Source organism: Coffea arabica, chromosome 2e (genome assembly GCF_036785885.1).
Source record: "Coffea arabica cultivar ET-39 chromosome 2e, Coffea Arabica ET-39 HiFi, whole genome shotgun sequence".
NCBI classification, from domain to species: domain Eukaryota; kingdom Viridiplantae; phylum Streptophyta; class Magnoliopsida; order Gentianales; family Rubiaceae; genus Coffea; species Coffea arabica.
In genome coordinates this window covers 72,326,112-72,348,938 of record NC_092313.1, presented here as the reverse complement: position 1 = coordinate 72,348,938, position 22,827 = coordinate 72,326,112, and the positions used below count along the sequence as shown (strand labels likewise).

At 34.9% G+C, this 22,827-nt stretch overlaps 3 protein-coding genes across 5 annotated transcripts; 2 read left to right on the top strand and 1 right to left on the bottom strand.

Annotated features, from left to right (window-relative positions):
- The first annotated feature begins 4,675 nt into the window (after positions 1-4,675).
- LOC113729652 (probable glycerol-3-phosphate acyltransferase 3) lies at positions 4,676-6,563 on the top strand. The gene is made up of 2 exons (XM_027253910.2): positions 4,676-5,379; positions 5,502-6,563. The coding sequence occupies exons 1-2, from the start codon at positions 4,681-4,683 to the stop codon at positions 6,357-6,359; spliced, it is 1,557 nt and encodes a 518-aa protein (XP_027109711.2). The 5' UTR covers positions 4,676-4,680; the 3' UTR covers positions 6,360-6,563.
- A 4,382-nt stretch (positions 6,564-10,945) lies between these two features.
- LOC113732988 (uncharacterized) lies at positions 10,946-14,167 on the top strand. Its single transcript, XM_027259079.2, has 3 exons — positions 10,946-11,184; positions 11,317-11,465; positions 13,827-14,167. Exons 1-3 carry the CDS (start codon positions 11,079-11,081, stop codon positions 13,905-13,907), a joined length of 336 nt encoding a protein of 111 aa, XP_027114880.1. The 5' UTR covers positions 10,946-11,078; the 3' UTR covers positions 13,908-14,167.
- Positions 14,168-14,708: 541 nt separating this feature from the next.
- Positions 14,709-18,705, bottom strand: LOC113732987 (uncharacterized). 3 transcript variants are annotated; one of them, XM_027259078.2, is made up of 4 exons: positions 18,505-18,705; positions 17,086-18,125; positions 15,517-15,565; positions 14,709-15,159 (listed from the first exon to the last, which is right to left on the bottom strand). In XM_027259078.2, the coding sequence occupies exons 2-3, from the start codon at positions 17,636-17,638 to the stop codon at positions 15,543-15,545; spliced, it is 576 nt and encodes a 191-aa protein (XP_027114879.1). In that variant the 5' UTR covers positions 17,639-18,125; positions 18,505-18,705; the 3' UTR covers positions 14,709-15,159; positions 15,517-15,542. The 3 variants fall into 3 exon arrangements, with proteins under 3 accessions (XP_027114879.1, XP_027114878.1, XP_027114877.1); XM_027259077.2 differs by lacking the exon at positions 15,517-15,565 and having other exon boundaries at positions 17,086-18,128; XM_027259076.2 differs by lacking the exon at positions 15,517-15,565.
- Between the last annotated feature and the right edge of the window lie 4,122 nt (positions 18,706-22,827).

Here is a 22,827-nt window from a genome sequence, read left to right as displayed (position 1 = left end):
CATTATCAACATTGTTACTGCATCTAACAAACGTAATGATGAATTAAAGGAGGCTCAAGCAATTGAAGTTGCTACTAAGATTGCTAATGGTGAACTTGAAACTGGAAGGGAGCTTAATCAAATTGGCACTTTAAAACGAACTGGAGATACTCGTTGGGGTTCTCATTTGGATTCTATTTCTAGTTTACTGAAAATGTTCAATGCTACTTGTGTGGTTTTAAGTAACATTGCAGTAGATGGAGGTTCATACTCTTAACGTGGAGATGCAAATTTTGCTTTGAATCAGTTGTTATCCTTTAAGTTTGTTTTCACTTTGCATCTTATGAAAGATATTATGGAAATTACTCATCTTCTTTATATAGCATTACAACATAAATCTCAAGATATTTTGAATGCAATGCATCTTGTCTCAAGCACAACAAAGCTACTGAAGACTTTTCGAGATTCGGGATGGGATAATTTCTTGGTGAAAGTTAAATTATTTTGTGAGCAACATCAAATTGATATCCCATGTATGAATGCTCAATATATTGCAAGACGTGGTAGATCTCGAAGTCATCATGATGAGATTAGTGTGGGGCATTATTATCGAGTGGATATATTTCTTGCAACAATTGATTATCAATTGCAAGAGTTACATAGCAGGTTTAATGATCATACCGTGGAATTGCTTATTTTGAGCACTACTTTAGATCCTAGCAATGGATTTATGCTGTTCAAGATTGATGATATTTGTAAACTTGCAGAGAAGTTCTATCCAAATGATTTTATGGAGCAAGAACTAGTACGTCTAAGAATAGAACTTCAACATTTTGAGCTCGACATTCCAAATCATCCTGAATTGCAAGAATTATCTGGTATTAATGAGTTATGTCAAGGCTTGGTGAAGACAAGAAAATCAGTGATATATCATGTTATTGATAGATTGATTCGACTTGTTCTTACTCTTCCTATATCAACTGCAACTTCAGAGCGGGCATTTTCAATTATGAAAATAATCAAGACAAAGCTCCAAAACAAGATGGAAGATAATTTCTTGAATGATTGTCTAACTGTGTATATAGAAAAGAAGGTTGCTGAAAAATTTAGCAGTGATTCAATCATAGATGAATTTAGTTTTATGAAAGAGCTTAGAGCTCAATTTACTTCTAAGAAAAGATGTTGAAATTTCAAAGTATGCTAACATAACTTTTATCTTTTTTTAATTGAAAATAGTTACATTTATATTACAAGGTTATATATATATATATATTGCATAGGTGACATATTGGAGAGCATCTTCTCATAATGTGCAAATTGGATGGTTTGTGATGTTATAAGATATTTAATCAAAGGATATCTTTTTTGTTAATTTTTGTTATAACTCTACGGTATATTTATGAATAGACATGCCTATATAATTAAATTTAATATTTGATAGTTTTAGATGTTATATATTTAAATAGAAGAAAATTATTTTGAACATAATAATTAAGATAATTTTATTAGGAAAAAATTTTGGCCCCCCCAAAAAAAAAATCCTGGCTCCGTCACTGCTCTTCCCCGTGTTACCCCACCACCTTCCCTCCTGCACATCCCCAGGGCCGTGTTGCGGCGGGTAGAGGTTATATATAGTGGAGTAGTATTTATGCATGTCCAATTCGTATGATCTGGTGATAATTCCTCATGATCTAAGGTTGCAACAGTTTTTTTTTTCCGAGTAAAAAATGGGCACAAAAATTGCAATACCTTCCTTATTCTGAGTATTATTGCATAATTAACAGGGGACATAGGGAGAAATGCTATTAGAACATTGTAACAAAATCATAAACGAAGGTTCTTTTTTTTTTTTTTTATTCAGTAGATTTAGTTTATTTTAATATTTGCATGGCTCTAGTAATTTAGGCTACAATTTTAATTAAATGAAATTAATTTTATGCATGAAGGTGTGATTTATAGTTGAAATTTTAATATGTTCAGACGTGTTTGATAATCAAGACGTGTTTAATATTGCAATACTTACCGGTTCACTAACTTAACAGATTAAAATTTCAGATTTCAGAGTTCGATTTTATCAAACGCATCCTTAGTGACACTGAATTATAGGATTAGGATGTTTTTTATGTACACGAATTTTGACTTCTGTATGTGAGAATTTTTTTTATTAAATTTTTAACGAGTTGTAGATGTAAACCTACATTTCAAAGAACAGAAAGGTAAGAACGTTACATTTATTCATTTGGTGCATGGATATGCGTATAAGGGTAACAATCCCCTGGCCTTCCCGCCCCCCCCCCCCCCCCCCCCCCCCCCCTGATGGTCAGAGATTTCTATACATCAATTATTTCAAATGAATATAAGCCCACTTGTCCCCAGCAATTTACAAAGGTCAACTTCCCCAGTCTTGGATTTGCTGTAATCACAGCAGCTGGTGTGTTGGGACTGTGGGGTGGGGGCTGGAGGAAGCGGGGGAAGCAATGAGGTGGGGCAACAAAAGGGAGGAAAGGAGCAGGGCGTCTGGGGTGGGGGAACAGATAAAGCCTGAGTTTAAGAAAGACAATGAGGAGAAAGTTAAAGAAAACAGAAAAGAAAGGAAAGGAAAGGAAATAAAGATTTAGATCCTAAAAAATTAAAATTGAAAATTTTATTTGATTTTTTTTTTTTTTTTTTTTGGATAAAAACATCATCATTCATTAAATCTACAAGCATATACAAACAGATCGGAAGAACCAAACTAGATAAGTAAAGATGTTGGATTAAACATAGGATTTGAAGTGTACAAGGAAGAAAAATTCAGGACTAAAAAGTTTGAAACTCTGATACACCTTATGATTTCCTAAATTGTTTAAGAATAGCATATCATTAGCAATACCCCATCAAAAGTTACTGGATAGAGTTACCTTCATGAAAATTTTCCTCTTTGTGGGTTTTCCTTTCTGTAGTGATCAGGTAACATCCGTTTTGCAGTGGCAAAATGGTGGGGGTTTTGTCGTGACTACAGATTGTGACAGAACCAATGATAGTCTACTTCAATCAATTTTGTGTTTCTCAAATTTGCTTCTTTATTCACTTTCTTTCTTGGGTCTGAAAGTTGATTATATTTGTTGCAAGATGCAGTCAAGTTTAACATAGACTAAGATTCTGCATCAGGTCAAGAATCCTACAATACCATGGCTGTTCAGTTAGAATGGTTGGTTTTTGGACCAAAAAATAATCATATAAGGAAAAGCTTCTTAACTTAAATCCAATTACTATATGAACAAAAATTCGAAAGATGTTGTTGAATTTAAAACGATTCATCCCCTTCCGGAGCATAATCCACATAATAATTTCAGCAAAAAATGATCAACACTACCCTATGTCACACTGCTGGAGTTAAGACTTGAATCTAACAACACTACTCTTTGCCTCATAAAATGATCTACTGATACATCTTTCTAACAGGGATAGCAGTAGCACAGAAAATAGTGAATAATGAAGTCTCCTTTTATAGAATATAAAAAGGTAGTCAGTTCTATCTCATAGTAATATTTATATAGGTTTGAAAACATTGGAGTTACAATTGAGTTTTTTTTTTCAATAAAACATCGTAATTTTATTAAAATCTACACAAATGACAAAAGTTATATCATCAAATATTCACATATATCATAAAACAGAGCTGAAAAATAGATATTATAGATTTGAATAATAGATAAAAACTACACTGTAAAGCTCCAAAAAATATTTTAAAAATGAAATAAAATAATTGTAAGTCCACGAGCATCTCCACATACTTAAAATTGCTGCCAGATTATCAACTGCTATAAGTTTAGATATTATAGTGAGATCTGCCAAATAGACCTTGCTCATTATACAATTGTAAGTCACATAGCATAATTGTCTTACATTTGTTGTATAACCTGCTCATTACACAATTGTAAGTTACATAGCATAATTGTCTTACATTTGTTGTATAACGGCTAAATCAGTATTAAAATAACAGTTACAATAGTTACATATGCTACAAATTTATGGAGAAGACTTGTATAACGGAAAGAAAATCATCAAATGGTTTTTTAGTATTTCGTAGTCTATTAAAATGCTCTAACAAGGAGGATTGTACAGATTTTTTGAGTAGCTATTTCTTAACCTTGTGGCCCTTTAGAAAGAAAATTCTTAGCTATGCAGCTGAGTCCTTGATGGTCGCCACTGCACTGGAATTACTCGTAAAATTTATGGCCCCTGCTCAGAGAAGTTTACTGTTACACAACGTGAATCGCCTAGCGCAGGACAACTCCTTAAAAGAGTCTACTGGTCCCGCACATTTTATCCAAGAAATCAAGTAACAAACTCGTTGGATAAGGACATTTACTTTTACGTTTCACTGGATATGTAACCTAAATATTGGGAACCGATTCTTAGACTTTGACAAGTAAAAGCAGAAGTGTGCAAGGCGTGTGTGTGTAACTCCTTCAAAGTGATTTTAGGAATGAGGAAGGTGACCATGAAGATTACAAATTTTGGTCAAATAACTCAAATGGACAACTAAGATATAGTATGCAAAAATGAGAATAGGTCAATCTTGTCAACTTTCTTTAAGCCATTTGCAGCCCTGCAATTAATACCTGGACTTCTATATATAGTAACTTCCTCCCCATTGTAGCCAGCAAGGAGATAATGGCAGTAAACATGCTTACCCCAAAAGCTCTTTTTTCCTGCATGCTAACAATTGAAGTGCTTTTCTTTTTGTTTAAATTCCTTCTTAGAAGTCTTAGCAACGTGCATTCTTCAGTACAGAAGAGGTTATGGTTCACCCATGATTTACAGCCAAAACTTCACAAGTATTCCTCATTGAGCATCAAAGCAGACTATCTTCTGAATGAAACACTGGTGTTTCATATGGAGGAGGCGCTGCTAAAATCATCTTCATTGTTTCCTTATTTCATGCTGGTTGCTTTTGAAGCTGGGGGGCTTTTAAGGGCTATCCTTCTTTTTGTAGCCTACCCTCTCTTTTGCTTCTTTAGCAAGGAAATGAGAACCAAGATTATGGTCTTTATCTGTTTCTTTGGGATAAAAAGGGACAGGTTTAGGGTTGGAAGATCTGTTTTGCCAAAGTTCTTCATGGAAGATGTTGGTTATGAAGGCTTTGAAATCATTATGAGGCATAAGAGGAAGGTTGGAGTCAGTGATTTGCCCACTGTTATGGTTGAAGGCTTTTTGAAGGATTATTTGGGAGTTGATTTTGTGATGGGAAGAGAAATGAAGGTTGCTTATGGATATTTTGTAGGTTTCATGGAGGAAAGGAAAAATAGTAATTCTTTCCTAAATGAAATTACTGGAGAGGAAAAGATCAATTCGCTTGTTGGATATCATAGCCTTGGCACAACTTTCAGCCAACACTTCTTTAGTCATTGTAAGGTTGGTATTGCAGAATCTAGATATTTGTTCTAATTTTTGCACTTTTTGTCTCTCCTTTTGTTTCCATTTGCATGGCTTAATACCAAGTTGCACCACTAATAATCTGTTTCTATTTACAACAGGAGATTTACTTGGTGACTAGAGCAGAAAAAAGAAAGTGGCATATTCTTCCAAGAGACAAATATCCAAGAAGGTTGATTTTCCATGATGGAAGACTGGCCTTCAGACCAACATTTTCAGCTACATTTATGATGTTTCTATGGTTTCCGTTTGGGCTTTTCCTTTGCATAATCAGAGCAACTGCTGGCTTGTTTCTGCCTTATGGAATAGCCCTCCCCATTCTGGCTTTTACTGGGATAAAAGGGACTGTGAGCATGCACCATACTCCCAGTGATAAAAAGTCTAGGGGGACGCTTTTTGTGTGTAACCACAGAACACTTCTTGATCCTATTTACGTTTCAATGGCTCTCATGAAACCTGTAACAGCAGCAACATATAGTCTAAGCAGAATATCAGAGATGCTCTCACCAATCAGGACTGTACGTTTGATGAGGGATCGAGAAAATGATTTGAGGATGATGGATGAGGTGCTTTGCCAGGGTGATGTTGTAGTATGCCCTGAAGGGACAACTTGCAGGGAGCCATATTTGCTAAGATTTAGTCCGTCATTTGCTGAACTTACTGATGACATAGTTCCTGTAGCATTAGACATGCAAGTAAGCATGTTTTATGGAACAACTGCAAGTGGGCTGAAATGCTTAGATCCATTGTTTTTCCTCTTGAACCCATCTCCAACCTACATGATCAAGTTTCTCGAGAGGCTGCCAGCATCTTATACTTGTGGCAGTGGTGGTAAATCGCGGTATGAAGTTGCTAATTATGTACAGTGTGAAATAGGTAAAGCCTTGGGGTATGAATGCACCAGTTTAACAAGGAAAGACAAGTATATGATCTTGGCAGGAAATGAGGGGGTTATCTAAGCCAACCCTGCACTAACACTCAGCATCTGGCTCCTATGGTCTTTAGAATTCAGTTTTACACCATTGGATACTCTTCAGCTAAATTGTATACTAGATAAGAAATTGTATATTTGGTGATGGTAAGTGGTATATTCTTCAGCTAAATAGTTAACTAGATAAGAGTTTGCTATGATGTAACGTCACGTTCTTTTTTTTGAGAGAAAGTTTTGTTGATTGGAGTCCTTGTTACTCATTTAATTGTTTGCTGTATAGATTTGGCCGTCTTCTTCTACAAAAATCACTTTAATCTGAGAGATAACTAGCCTTAAAAATGCAGAAACCAGCTCAAACAGCCTGGTGGTCTTAACAAACATTCAATTACTGAGACTTTAAAGAGCAGGTGACAAATGTTTACAGGGACCTTTTACCAGGTGGAATACGTGGAAATTAGAATGATACTATGCTAATGCAACAGAAGAGGGGGGTTGGTGAATCTATATATGATCACTAACGATCCTTGCTAGTGATTAATGTGATGTGCAATGAAGGCTGAAAGGATTTATCTCGGTTAAAAACTCACAGCAATTGACAGCCAAGAGGTCCCAAGAACAGCATTAAATTTTCTGACAAAATTTTTGGAAAAATCCCTTTCAGTCACTGAGGAGAGGCAGCTTTGATCATATGCTTTGATCATTTTCCAATTGGGCTTGCAGCTATTGACTTGCCTGAAAGTTGCAGAAGATATTTCATTAGGGGTCATTCATTTTTGTCAGTTGAAGACATCCAAAGAGTTAGGTGAACATTTAGCTAGTTCATTTTGATGCAACTATCATAATTTTTTGCAAGATTCCCATTCACCTTGAAAAGGCAGTCTTTTTGAGGCTCCTTTGGAACCAGAAGTCCTCGAAATTCCTTTCCTAATACCTTCTGTATTCAGTACCGAGCTCCACGGAACAAAGCTAGTGCTGCATACCATGGTCGTGCGGCGTATCATTCACTTGCAGCATTATGAATTTATGATAATGTGATACCCGTCTCACATTGGTAAAGTTAAGTACAATGAATTAATATATAAGCAGAGTCTGAGTACTTAAATCTAACTTAAAATATCTATTTTGAATTAACGAGGATAGAATCCACATAGTTGAATTTAGCTGCTGAGACTCGAGTTACGTCTTGAACTTGTGGGCACGGATGTTGGACTCGGAGTGTAGAAACTGCCCGCAGGACTTGAGACCTGAGAGTTGAGATTCGAGTTGCGTCTTCAACCTGTGGGCATTCTCTGTCCTGTACCGAGTCAAATCTAGCTTGAAATATCCATTTTGGACTATTTTTTGACTAGTCGACGAGGGAGTCCAAATAATTAATTGGATTTAACTGCTGAGATGCATCTTGGACCCATAGGCGCAAAGGAGTCGCCTCCTTCAGCCGTGGTTTCAAACTATTATTCTCAATACAAATTATTCCCAATACATGAAATTTCATCACATGTCAATACTTTGAAGACGTGCTTTTGGTAGTTCTAAACAAGGTTTTCAAGATCGGGATCCTACCTAGGGTCGTTTTTTGGTTTGCAGGATCGCGTAGTAGAATCAGTAGATCCTACAAAAAATGTAATAAATTGTCATATTTATAATTTTTAAGTTTGCAATTCATAAATATGGTAACAAATAATGTAATTCATGTGCAATCAATATAATTATATTGTTAATTAAGGTTAAAATTGTGCTATATAAAGTATTTGGGACAATTTGAAAAATATAGAGAAATTTGGGACTACTTATAATATATTCAAAATGTATTTTGATTAAACTAAATAACTTGTTCTTTCTTGTTGTAAATCCAAATTCAATTATGGAACAATATACATGGAAAAGTTGACTTTATATGTGTATAAATCATCTTATTAATAAAATAGTTAAACACTATACATTTAGTTAACTATGATTTAGTGATTGATTATTACATCATTTTTTATATAATAGGATAATTAAATATTACATATATAATAAAATGTTTCAAATGTATTCTAATTGATAGAAAAATTGGTATACAATAAACAAATAATTAAAGAAAATTTTGAGAATAGAATTTTGTGCTAAAAAAACGTGTATTTTGGGTTCAAATTTATAACCCACCACTTATCCACTTAGAATTAGCAAAAGTATTAATTCATTTCTAAAGACTCTAAACCATATTAATTTTTATAATAAAGACACAAAACACTAGCTCCATGTGATAACCTATAACAAAGATCATCTATTCACTTTAGTGAATTATATGAGTCAAATTTAAAGATTCATCAAATTTTCTAGATTTGGAATTGGGGTTAATTATTTACATGGATTTAAAGCACTCTGAATATAGTTTACAACGCAACAAACGGCACTCAATTTCGAGTTTTCTACACAAAGATATGGTTAAAATACTAAAATTGTTACTTAATTTATTGAAAATAGTAGGATCGTATCAAGATCGTACGATCCTACGATCCGGATCATGATCCTATTGATCTTGTTAATTTAAACATAATTTTTTATCCTACTTATGATTTGGATCCGGATCGCGATCCTAACAACTATGGTTCTAAATACCACGTCACTCTTCCAAGTATTTGGCTCGGAAGAACCCTACATTTCTTGTAATGGTGTAAGACTCCATGGGAACATAAGGAACTGCAGATTACGAGCCAAATAAAGGATAGAACCAATGTTTTGAAACTCGGACCGTTAATTGAATCGATGAAGTGACTGAATCAAGGTTTAACCGGTCAGACCGGTTCAACCCTGGTTCAATGATATATATATACATATATACATATATACATACACACACACATAAACACACATACACTTGTGCACAGAATAATTGTTTCAATTGTTCTAGACTGTTATCCCATAGACTAATTTAAGACATCACTTGATAAAAAATTAAATATTTTTAAACACAAATAAAATTTTAAAATTGTAAATTCATACAAATAAATTCATCTCAATTGTACCTACTTGGTAAAAATCTTAAATCCCACACAAACCACAACCATATTCTAAAATTAAATAAAATGCATTGAAACTTTTGAAATTAAACAAAATCTAATAGAACTACACAAGAAAACAACGATATTTGAGTTTGATGGTAAGAAATATAGAGAGTTTGGTTACTCTTTTAGAAATTAGGGTTGGAAACAAAATATTCTACTAATAAGTGTTATTATGTTTAAAACTTTAGGTTCAAAATTTTTTAAAAAAATGGGAAAAATGAAAAAACGCGGTTCATGGTTCAACCCAAGTTGAACGGTCCGACCGATTTTTTGCGGTTTTGACCGATTTTTATGAAAAGTCAACACCGGTAATGAATCGAACGGAAGACTTAACAGATTTACGGTTTGACCAGTCGAATCCGCCGGTCCAATCTGGTTTTCAAAACATTGGATAGAACTGAAAATCATGCATTTTATCAATGAGCATACGTCAAACTGTATCCGATTCCATAGATAAAGTATGTAAATTTCGATTGTGTCAACTGTCAAGTAAAGCACCATTTAACATTTCTTCCGCTTAAGGGGAGGAAAAAAAATCAAACTAAATCATGTGTCACAGTATAATTTCAAAATGAAGATTTTGAGAAATTTCCAAGATTGGAGTAACTTTTTTAGTAGAGACAACTGAATAAAACTACAAGAAAATTCTCATGTAATGGCATTAAAAAAGGCCACTACAAGCAGGAGTTATTTTTTTGAGTAAACAAAGCTACTAATTTAGTAGGACTGCATATTTCGAAAACAGAACAATAGGTCATAAAATTACTAGATACAATAATGTTTTTTTGTAACAATTCCCCAAAATAAATCAACTATTAACAGTTAGGAAAAAAGAAAATATATCGACTACTAATTCAGGATAGGGTGCTTAGAGTCTTCTCTAGTATCAAGTTCAGCATTCGAATTCTGTATCTGATAGATGGGGTTGGGAAGAGTGTGGGGAGGGGTGAGAGGTAGAATTTTTAACGAATCGAATTATTCGCGAACATTTTCGTATTCAACTCGTTTAAGTTTGAAAAAAAGTTTGATAATTCAATAAACCAATCGAGTTCAAGCACAATATTAGGGTCTTTTAATAATCGAGCCACACACGAATCTGTTTGTGAACTATTCAAATAGTTTGTGAATACATATATAATTATTAAAATAAATAATTAAATAAAAACATAAATACATTTAATATTATCATATATGTTACTAAAAAAAGTAATTACACATAAATTAGTATTATTTAATTATTTTTAAACCACAAAACACAATTAAAAATATAATTAAATCATTTCTAAACTCAAATTTGACCTCGAGTTCAAGCTAAAATTCAGTTCGTTTAGTTTAACGAGCCAAATTCAAACTCGAACTCAAATATTTGTACAAATAAATGAATTGAATTCAAGCAATCCTTATAATTCATTAATATTTGATCCAAATTTGAACCTGTTCGTACAACATACGAACAGAACTTATTCGGCTCGATTCAGCTACAAGCTCTAGTGGGCGGGTTAAAAATAAAAAAAAAATCGACTACTATTCCTCAAAACCGGCCGGCCAACGACGTCGTCTAGATCGAGACTAAAAAGACGGACAATCTCCGTGACTGAAATGCAAGGGTTTATGCTGCCAAAACCCCCAACCCGAAGCAGCAATTTATTCAAGAAAACAAAAGCTGATCAGAAGCTCAAGTCAATAAGAAAATCCTGAATATGGCATTCAGGCAATTCTTGTCCTCAAACAAAGGATCAATCTCATCAGCTTCCTATTACATTTCTGGGTTGGCTCATTTTTCCTCAAAATCCTACCCTTACATAGGTAAAAGGTCACAACTTCATGCATATCTATGCATGTGAGTTAGTTTTTCCTTTCGATTTTCCCGTGGGTTTTCGTTAGGTATATGAGTTTAAAGACTGATTGCGAAGGTGGGATTTTGGCATTTTCTTGCAGTGAAGGTAGGAATACCAGAGTTTCTGAACGGAGTGGGGAAAGGGGTAGAAGCCCATGTTCAAAAACTTGAAGCCGAGATTGGTGATTTACAGAAACTGCTTGTCACCCGCAGATGGAAGCTGAAGAATCTTGATATCCCTGTCAAACATGTAAAGGAATAACAGCTTGCTTTTTTACTTTCTGATTATTGCTATTCCTCTTTTCTGTTGAAATTTTCTATTTTGGTTTCGATTTAGAATGCTGATTTTTTTTTCTACAAACGTTTGGCTGTTTTATCAAATTGTGGATTGTAATAAGGTTTTGGGTATGGTTTTATTGGAGAGGAAAGATGAAGTCCTCGGTATAATGCTTCATTGGTTGATTTTGGCTTCATAAATGTTGATATTTACCATAAAACCCTGGCGGATGCTGTGAAGTTGGCTTTTCCTTTTCAGAGATCTGTTTTATGTGGAAAGTGGCAAATTATGATTTTGGAGGGTGTACGTTTTAGATGACGGGTTAGAGTTAGGAGGAATCAAGTAGATGCCAAGAAGGCTTGTCACTGATTCAGCTTTAGTGGGGTTTGTTGTACATTTGCTATAGTATCAAGGGCTTGTGGTACCTGATAACCATGCCAACCTCTGTTAAGAAACATTTATCCATGCTGTTGATACATCCAGAACTAATTACTTTACATTTGTCCCTTGCTTGCTGTTCTAGCATAGACATTCTTGAATTCTACTCAGTCAGACTATCATTGATGGATCAGCTTGTTCTTCTTCTCGCTAATTAATCTTGTTTTCCAGACAAACATTAGAATGGCCTTGACCCCATAACATATATATACACATTTTTCCATCCTGAGCTTGATAAGGGTATCACATGAGTCTTGAAAATCCCTCTCATTACCTGGGAAGCTTTTGAAAGTTTGTTACTGATCCCTCAGAAGAGATTGTGGTAGGCCCCTTTGCATGTGGTCATTTAATTGTGACTTTGGAAGTTCTGGCGTGATCATTCTTTCATGTACTCTTCTTCTTCTTCTTCTTTTGGAATCCTCTTCGTTTTGTCTGAAGAGATGGAATGTAACGTTCCAAGGTCTTGAGAGCTTTGATTTGTTTGTTTTTCCTTTGATCTTCTTCTTCTTCTTCTTTTGGAATCCTCTTCGTTTTGTCTGAAGAGATGGAATGTAACGTTCCAAGGTCTTGAGAGCTTTGATTTGTTTGTTTTTCCTTTGATTGATGGATTGATCTAGTTCCCTAAGAGTAAATCCATGGCTTGAGTTTGTTTTGGAGACTACTGCAAACAACTACTTCCCATTTCAGGAATTCATTTTCAAAATGTCTCTTGAATGAGAAAAAGATGATGAAAATATGCCTTTTGTCCTCGTTTTTCAGAGTTGTAACAAGAGAAGATACTAGCACTTGTTGTAACAGCCTGTTGGTCACTATGCTGTGACCTATGAAGTTAATGTTCAGAGGTATTAGATTTTGCTTGTTAAAAATGGTCATACAATTACACGTCTCAAATGATTCTTTGCTGTTAGCTGAATCTATGGTCTTAGTTAGTGTCTTGGTGATTTTCACTAGGATTAGTTTGGATTTCTGTTTAACTGTCTCCTTTAGAGCATTAGAATCCCATCAACTTGAGTCTCAAATGGGGTAACTGAAAAGTGGGAAAACCATATGCTAAAAGAACTGCAGATAAATCACTGAACCTTTCTCCTTTAGGTTCCAAGACTGGCTAGGAATGACCTGCCACATAGTGGATCCAGATGAGATGCTTGCCTTGAAGAAACATCTCTTGGCTTTCATTTTTCTGATTTGTATATTAACTGAAATGCATCTCTATTGGTCCCCTATCTGGCATACTTGATTCTCCTTTGGTGGCTTATCTTAAACCTTGAATACTGAGTATTTACTTGAAAGCGGTTTTGCTTCTTTCTTGCCAGTTTGAGAGGGAAAAAACACTGTTGAGGCAGTTGAACTCATTTTTGCTGCTAATATGGCAGCTACATTTTGCTAAAAATGGATTGCCCTGAATAAACTCTTCTTGTTGATTGGATTTGACCTGCCGTCATAAGCTAGCCACACCCTTTCCCCTCACTCATTTCCCTCCTCAGCCAGCTTCCTTTGACATTCATGAATTTTTATTAGCAGAGGTTAATGGGAGGTTTTACAAATCCACTTAATGTTTTTGATGAACTCATTAATGCTGTTTATTTTTTCTTATTATATTTGTCCTGTTCTCAACTTGGGAGTTGGTTGTCTTATTTTATGGCTTGGAATCGTGTTTTTTGGAGTTATATCTTCTATTCTGCAAGGTATTGTCCTGATTTTTCTTTTGGCCGGAAATTTGGTAGTTTTCTGAAATGTGAGTTTTAAGTTATGATGATTATAGCTGATCAGATCAAGTCATGTTTGATAATAATGCTAAAAAGTCATACGGTTTAGTAGCACCATCTTTGTCTGGTCATTACATTGATAACTTGTGCAAAAAATGACTAATTACTCCCGGGATTTTTTCAAATGCAGAGGAAGCTGATATTCAACTATGCCCACAAGTATAGGCTGGGACTTTGGAGACCTAGAGCTCAGCCAGCAAAGTCCAAGTGACTTCTGGAATAGCTGTTCTTTTATGCAACTTGCTTAATTTCTTGTAGAACACATAAAAATCTGTATTTTGTGTTTTGGAATCCTGTCGAAGTCTAGGCAGCAGTTAGGCGTTTGTGATGCTTGATTTCTGATTGCATTCCCTATTGAATAGCTGGCTAGCTGCTAAGCAGTAACTTGTGTTCTTTATTTATAAACCTAAAGCATCACTGTACAAAATCGGCTTGCCAATAGGCTTTTTTTTGCCTTTATTGTTGCTACTACTCTCGCGTTTCTTCAGCCAATTCAAGTTCACAAGGCCACATTGACATTTTGGTTATAAAATGTAATGAAGTACTAGAATGGTCAGACCTTAGTTATGGAAACATTTAGCAGCTGGCAGCTGAAGCCTTCTGCTTAAAAAAGAAGATAAGTGTCTACGCGTTCCTTGAGTTGCTTTTAGGGGTTGCAAGATTCACAGTTTTCATGGTTCCCATATCTGTTTGCTTTGTTAAAAGGGGCTCTTGATGACATCTGCTACTCCAGTGTTTTCTAACCCTGCTGTCCATGCAGAATGAATTGGCACGCACATTTTTTTATTCTCTTAGAAAATTGATGGACCTACTGCTACTTTCCAGGGCTTCATATCCCTCCATCACCATAGTTGTGATTAATCTCTCTATTTGCAGCGCGTCCGATCCTTCTTTTCTTTCTGGTCATGATATAATTCCGACTCAATCGAGCTGCCAAAAACACAAGCATACAGACCGAGAGAGAGAGAGAGAGAGAGAGAGAGAGAGAGAGAGAGGGGTAGAGATGCAGATATGGAAAAAGAAAATGAGTAACATTAGGACTTTCATCAGAGTTGACAAATGGTAGGTTTTATCGTTGCCACTTTTCTCATTCCAGCGATTGTCAAGACTACAAATGCAAACTCTTAGGAAGTTCTTGCCAGAATGCTCCTCTTCCCGGCTGCTTCTACCTACAAGTCTGAGAACGTGTAAACCCTTTCCTGTGTCAAAACGAGGCTCCAAAATCCAGGAAGAACCCAACAACTGCATCCTGGAACTCCTTTCCTACGTTAAACGGATTGTACAACTCAAGCATACCGTCAGCAACAGTTTCTAACACAATTATCTATAGTCAGCAAAAAGTAATATTTCCTGATCCCAGTGCTGCACCTCAAAATTCAACATGTACTGAGTTCATCTACTACTATACAAAAACAGCACTTGCTCATCCCATCCTCTCTACTTCCTCATAGCTATTCCTGAACCTGGCAAAATCAGAAGACAAGAATAACACAATAAGGGCCCTATCAAAAGGCTAAAAAAGCTCTATAAATTTTAAATCTGCATGTACCTTGCCAATGCTGGATAATTGATATCTAATGTAACTAGATTTCAAATAAATCTCAAAGACCACGTGTTTTGAAGTTTCTACAGATATAGATACATAAATTCATGCTTTAAGTTTCCAATACTTGCTGACTTAGAGTAACTAAAAAATCAGACAGCAGGTGGCATTGTGTATTTCGTAACAGGATAAATCTGCTTCAGCAACATCACATCAAAGGCAATACGTATTCCATTCATGAATAAGAGGATTGGAAATAAGTTGTATAGAAGTATACTTGGAATATTGGCGACGCAATACATGTCAGATGCGTGATCCTAGGAGACCTGAAAGTTGATGATAAAGTTTAGTTTTCATTTTACTTACTTTGTACAGAAGCATTATAGATGAACAAAAGAAAAAACAACTAGGGGGCTCCTGAAGAAAAGATCGTCGGTTCTTATCTTCTTATGATGCATAAGCACATAATTGACCTCAAACTTTATTGGTCAAGCTAAGCCTAAGACTACAGAGTGACTTGTTGAAAGCCTCTAAAAAGAAGGTGCTCTCTGATAGTCCAGCAAATCATTGTCGAGCAAGCTATGCTTCAGATCAAGCTCTTATCAGAAGCTTAATATTAAGGAGACCGATGGTGATTCATAATTGACAATTAACAAAAACTATTAAACCAACATTACAAGCACCTATTGCACCCCCTTTTCCCAACAAGGAAAGACCAAAATTACGACAACATAATTGTACCAACTAAAAATACAATATAATTTCAACCTTTCCGCTTGTCATGTTTTGAGCAGATTAATATACTTTCTACTTAGCTTTGATAAGGCACAATACCTTCTTGGTTGTGCCCAGCCACATATCAAGCATTCACACATACATGAGCTTCTATAATGCTTTTGATAAAATTAGACAGGATTGAAGTCAACCTAGTAATGCATGTGACGGGCATCATATGCAGGACACTATCCCTTATAAATGGGCCACTACCTGATCCTAATTGAGTTTTGAAATGTTCTATGTGGAACTTCAGAAATATTTGCAAGAAAACAGATGTTTCCTCTATATAAGCATTCTACTTTTCATCTAATTGCATCAAAACCTAGGCTAAAGATACAAAATTCTCCTTGATCTTTTTACTTAAAAGCCTTTGTCTTCCCATGGAAGATGAATTGCGCTAACGATAAATCCACATAGATTCCCAATTGTTGTATTTGATCAATGTCCTCGTTTGATGCTGCAGAGGTCCCTTTTGCTCATGCCCAATACTTATTGCAGACAACATTTCATTCTGAACATGGTACAGGATGGTGAAGGTAATGAAAACCAAATACTGTGAGTCTGATTTACCATGGTTTCTGAAACAGCAGTGCTACCTTAATGGTAAATTCGAGTACAGTATGCTTTTATCAAATATTAAGAGTCCGACAATTAATAAAAGTCATTCTGTCAATTCTCTTCAACATTTCTCATCAAGTCAATAATTTTCTTTTAGGTCAGAGAATAATCAGTCAATAAATCATTTTTCAAGGGAGACATCAAATGGAGGGCCACAACTTTACATTGCAGCAGTAAAATCCTATGTCAGATGGTAGAAAAAAAAAGGTTTAGCATGATAATGGAAGTCATAAAGCGAACCAGCATTAAGCTATCATAAACCTAGAATCATGAGCAAACAAATATAGATATACAGTTACATTATCAAATACTATTAAGTGACTTCAATGAATATTATGAACCAAAAGAATGCAAACGTATATCCACTCAATACTAAATAAAAAAGACAGGCCAGATTAGCAGAAGGAAAAGAAAATGAAAAGTTCAAAGTCTGCTCGCTGGACATGCGTACCTTGGAAAATGATCACAAAGATAAAGAGTGCAGTGACCACCATGGCGAACAAACTACTGCTTTTTGAATATGTCTTCTCCTTTCTCATTTTCTGCAAGGCCTTCCTTCGCTCGGTCCTTTTACGTTTCAAGATTGCAAGCTCAGAAATTTCCTTGATCAACTTCATATCAGCAGAATCCAGTGAGGGACCTCCCGGAGGTCGGGGCGGTTTTGGAGGCCTTTTGGAGTTCGGCATCTTTGGCTTTTCCACAGCTCTTTTCTCTTTCGAAAAATTTGTAAATTCTTCCTCAAACTTTTCTGGCCATCTATCCGCATTCTTAACCAATATTTCATCATAACTCAACAACTTGCCAAGTGAATGTGCACTCTTTTCACCCTTTGCAGATGCATCTGCTGATTCCTGTCCCACAAGCTCACTCCACACCCTATGCAATCCTTTCTTTGAATTTCTACTACTCAAATCAAGAAGTTCACCCCCATCATCATCAGTTGCATTGCCCCCACTCTCCAAATCAATTTCTGAATCACTTCCTTTTAGATCTAAATGATCCATCACATTCTCAATTCTCCTCTCATAAGCCTCCAGACCCTCTCAATTTCACAATCTAAAACTTCAAAATCCCATCAGTCAACCGACGAAATCTTTTCAGTTAAACCATCACCTTCCCAAAATTCTGCCTTTTTCTTACCTCAAATTCAACTTCCCACAGTAATGCAACTAAAACAATGCCCACATCGCCCATCCAAAATGAACAAATAATGCAGCTGAGATTATACTCATTAAAAAAAAGAAAATTTCAAGCTCTTTATTAGTCACTTGGCATTAAACAATGAAAAACCTCTGCAATTTCCTTTAAACAAGCAACCTTTTTACCATATTTCACCAATAACTGACGCTAAGTGGGATTCAACCAGTTAGAATACTGACCAAATTTATCCTGAACAAAAAAAAGCTGCTACTTTATGTATTAATAACCCCTTCTCTAACATCCCACTTTCTCCGAACCCCACATGACATTCACAGCACAATCATCGGCTCCCTGCTTCACAACATAAAAAGTACTCTACATGAGAAAAAAAATGTGAAAGAGCAGAATCCCACCAGGAAATCCAAAAAAACTAAAACATATATTCTCAAGAATTTCTGCTAGAATAAAGCAAACAGAACCATCAAGTGAACCTACAATGGGCCATACTGCAACTCAAAAAAAAAAAAAAGATATAAAATGAAAAATTAAATAAAAAGGAAAATTCGCGGATTTCTTCAGCCAAGAATATCTTAACTGACTAATAGGGGTTTTCCATTTACATTTTTTCAGGCTCTTCAAACATCTACCTGTTGCAGATTGTTATAAAACCAACGCCACCAAATATTTCTTGAATGCATCAGAAAAAAAAAAGGGAAAAGGATGGACTTACATTTTGATTTTTCTCTTGATCAGCAGGAAAATTTTGGCAGCTAAAACAAAAAAAATGGAGGAAAATTTTGAAGTATAATAACATATAATCTATGGAGAGATCTCGCCCTTTGCACGGTCTTGGGTTCTGTAACAATAATACTGTAACAACAATGGTCTCCATAAACGATGCCGTTGCAGCGGAGTACGTGGCACTGATCGGTTCTTTGACAGGAATATTTGTCAAAGTGTCGAAATTTTTGGTTAAAAAATTGCAAAAAGGTATGGTGGTCCCCACTTAATCACGTCCCATATAATAATGTAAATATAATAATATAATGTTGTCGTCTGTGGTTGTGGATTTCGGCCCCACCTCCAGTCAACAACCAATTGCTATACAGTTTACACTTTACACGACTATGGCAGCTGGCGTTACCTACGACGTTTGCTAGCGCAAAAGGTTGCAAAATTGGCAAAAAATTATCCAAAAGCTGCAAGGTATGGATGGCTAGATATATTCAAAATTTAATGTCCGATGGATGAAAGATGAATCAAAACTATCGAAGAATGATTTATCGAAGTCAATAAGAGTTGGTTCAAATTTGATTCGTTAATTTGATTAAACCAAACTTGAACGGGATTTATTAAATTTAAACAGCATTTTATATTCGATAACTTTTAAATTTAATAAAAAAATTCATTCAAATTTGATTTCACAATAAAAAAAGGGTTATTTTTGAGCAAAATTTCAAATTAGAAATAAAAATAATCAAACAAATTTGAATGTTTTTTATTTTGTTTAATTTTTAAATTCAATAAAAAATTCGTTCAAACTCAGTTTCGTAATAAAAAAATATGGTTAAACTTGAACAAAATTTTCAATTATGTTAAAATAATCAAACAATTTTAAACATTAGAGTATTCAAATTGGTTAAACTCGTTTACATCCCTATTGTTGTAGGGTAATATTGCAATGCTGAATTTGACAATGTCAAAAATTAATCATCAAATTATCACGTGCATATTTATTATTAGAACTTGATGACTTTACTTATAGGGAGTACTTAATTTGTACTTTTTCCACACACATTTTTTGACTTTCTATACTACTTGATATTGTCGCAAAATTTTTTTTTCCCCAACACTTGAGAAAGTGCCTGCCTCGTTCTATTAACTACGTTATTATTGGTAAAAGAAAATTCCTGAAATTTGTCCTAAAAAAAAAAATCCTGAAATCAAGATCTAACTCAGGTAACACAATTAGGATAAATCAATCTTGTCCTAACACCTATACAAAAAGCCATAATGTGTCTTTCAATTTTGGAAGGCAGAGAGAAGTGAGTCTATTTTAGTCCCTCCAAGGTAGCCGACCTGGTGGTGTAGTCCCTAGTTAGGGCATCCATCAGAGTTCGACCCTTGTAACAAAAATGGGGAATAACCCAACAACCCAAATAAGGGTTGGGGCCTGAAGTGGGATCATGTCCTTTTTTTTTTGACAAAAAAACAAAAAAAGAGAAGTGAGCTGTACCCCTTTCATTTTCGTTTTTGGGATATGGACTGCCTATCATTTTCTGGGATTTTATGAATGTACAAAATGCCTTCCCCATCTCTCTTGCCATTCATGCAGCAGCGTTATAAGACAAAAACGCCACCACATTTGGCAGAGAACTAGATTGGATATAGTTGGAAGAGTCTTTTTGTCTTGGTTATTGTTAGTACTATTTATTTTTGTGTTAAAATCAAGGTTCATCTTTTGACTAAAAGGAGCTAGAATTTAGATTATCTTTGATTTACAAACTAACTAGCACCAATTTGATTGCACTTTTTTTTTTTTTTTTTTGAGATAGCAAAAAATTTGTAATTCCATTGGCCAACGAACATATGATAATTGATACTTATTATTAAAGTGACTGCAAAATGGGGGAGGCGGTCTATAAGACAGGCTATATATAACCAATTTCTACGAATATGCCAAGACAAATGGCACAAGAAATTCGACAAAGACAGGATAGCCAGCTCTACTTGGCATTCAAGGGATGGATGAGAATATAAACAAAGAATATTAGATGGGAATTAATTAATGCACAAATCCAGCACTGCTCTTAGGCAATATTTCTCTATGATTAGGTCCAAATCCCTCAATCGAACAACTAGTATTTGGCGTGCCAAATGACCTAGGGAACTTATTGACCATTAACAACCCCATTAATTTTGTGCAATTGAAAAATTAAGTAACTGATGCCAAATACAATGGAGAAATGCACCATCCTATCCTTAACCAATCATTATTAATTCTAAAGATCCAAGATCATACATAATGTCGAATTCTAAAGAAAAATCATTATTAATGATCCAAGACCATACATATTGATAGATCGAATTGCTGTTTAATTGCTGAATAGACAGATTGATTGAGAAAATCATGACTATAGCTAACAATAAAACACTTTGAAAAAATCTCATACGATGAAGATTTTTTTTGTTGCCGTCAGAAAAAGAAGAAGTCCGACCCCGTATTAATATAGAAATTGGAAGTGGAATGAAAGGGGTGATCCACTTGTATTGCTATGTCTGCTGCATAAAAATATTTTTAAGTCTTAATTTATTAATTGATTGAGTTGAGTGATAAGATAGAACATGTTGTGAGTGGGATGTTCTTAATTCAAAATAACACACTTATACAAAAAAAAAAAATTCAAAAAATAGATATTATTGATTGTATTAAGGACTTACATACCATGGCTGGAAGGCCCATAATCATCTTAACAATATATTGATTAGTTTCGTTTCTGTTAAGGAACAACATTTTGGGCCATGCCTAGCCCTTATGCCTAAGCTTGATTATTCATAAACAGCTTTCATACACCAATTTAGAATGATAATACACGTAAACAATCCTAATCCAAAATGAAAGAAAGCCCATTAGGTACTAGCTAGCTAGCTACCTCCTCTGATGAGTTTGTCTTTCGAAAGTTTTACAAAGAAGTCTCTCCCTTAGTGATTATAAATACAATGAACTTAGGTGAATTTAAGTGTGTCAAGTGTCGTATTACAGCAGTCCGAGAGAGTTTTAAGTGTAAGATGGATTTAAGTGAATTTGAGTTTGCCTGTTGCACTTTGTTCAATTTAAGATTCCAAGACACCCTTTAAGTTTCCTAGATGCATGACTAAGAAATGAGAAGTCAGCATGCAACAATGTAAGATGAATGCAAATTTTAATTTTTCTTTTTGATAAACTATAATTCAGTTATTTTGGTAATTGAAGTAACGTTTAGTTCCTAGCTTTACTGAATCAAATTAATTTTGACTGTTCAATGATATTCAGTATAGTTAAACTACTTTTTGGAGTATGGTCTCAATAGTTAGCAAAGACAGATTCAAATGGTTAGTATGACTCTTGAACTTGTGGATGATCATGATCATGATCCATTATCTATGAAACAAAGACAAACGCCTAAGATATATGATAGCCATCCAAAAGGAAAGATAAAGCCACTATCATCTTTAGGCTTTTCCTATTTCCTGTCCAAAGGCACAAGATAAGCATCTATAGTTTGGCTGGTACGTAGAATTGGAAATAGGTTGGCTACAAAAGATAGATTGACGAAATGGAGAGTTACTGAAAAAAATTGGTGAATGGTGCTCCTCGTTTGCTAGAGAAAATGGTTCGGTAAAGCACCTGTTTTTCCACTCCTGACTACTCTGCTTATGTTTGGCGAGGAATTCAGAAATTTCACCTCTTGTAGATGGGAGTTTGTGGATGGGCTGAGGAGCTCCAATGGTGGATTCAGGCATTCAGCATATGCATCAGACACTAAATTAAATGTGTCTTCGCGGAAACGATATATGCATTGTGGAGATAAAGGAATAGGAGGCTCTTCTGAGTTCTGTGGAAAGTCTGTGGCTGCTAAGCACCTGATTTAATCTATTTTTCTCTAAGTTACCTTGGTTAGGATGTAGAATGCTTGAATTCTAATATGGACTAAAAAAGTTTTCAAGGAAAAGGGAAAAGGAAGAATGATAAGGTCTATTCTAATAACTCTAATTTCATTTATGGGAAAATTTTCTTTGAAAAAGCTCTGAAATTACCACTCTAAGATGAAGAATTTATACTTGCAAAAAAAAGTACGACTAGATTCACCTTTTATTTTCTGGCCTAGACACAAATTTTTCTGAAGAATTCGCCGTCATAAAGACATCAATGATCTAAGGGTCCCTAAGAGAAGAACCCTCATAGTTATGATAGATTTGTGATTATAATTCTCATTTATCCTTATCATAATGATCCAAGATGTTTCGCCATTCAAATTTGCTCCCACATTTGCATAGAGTACAAAATGAGTGA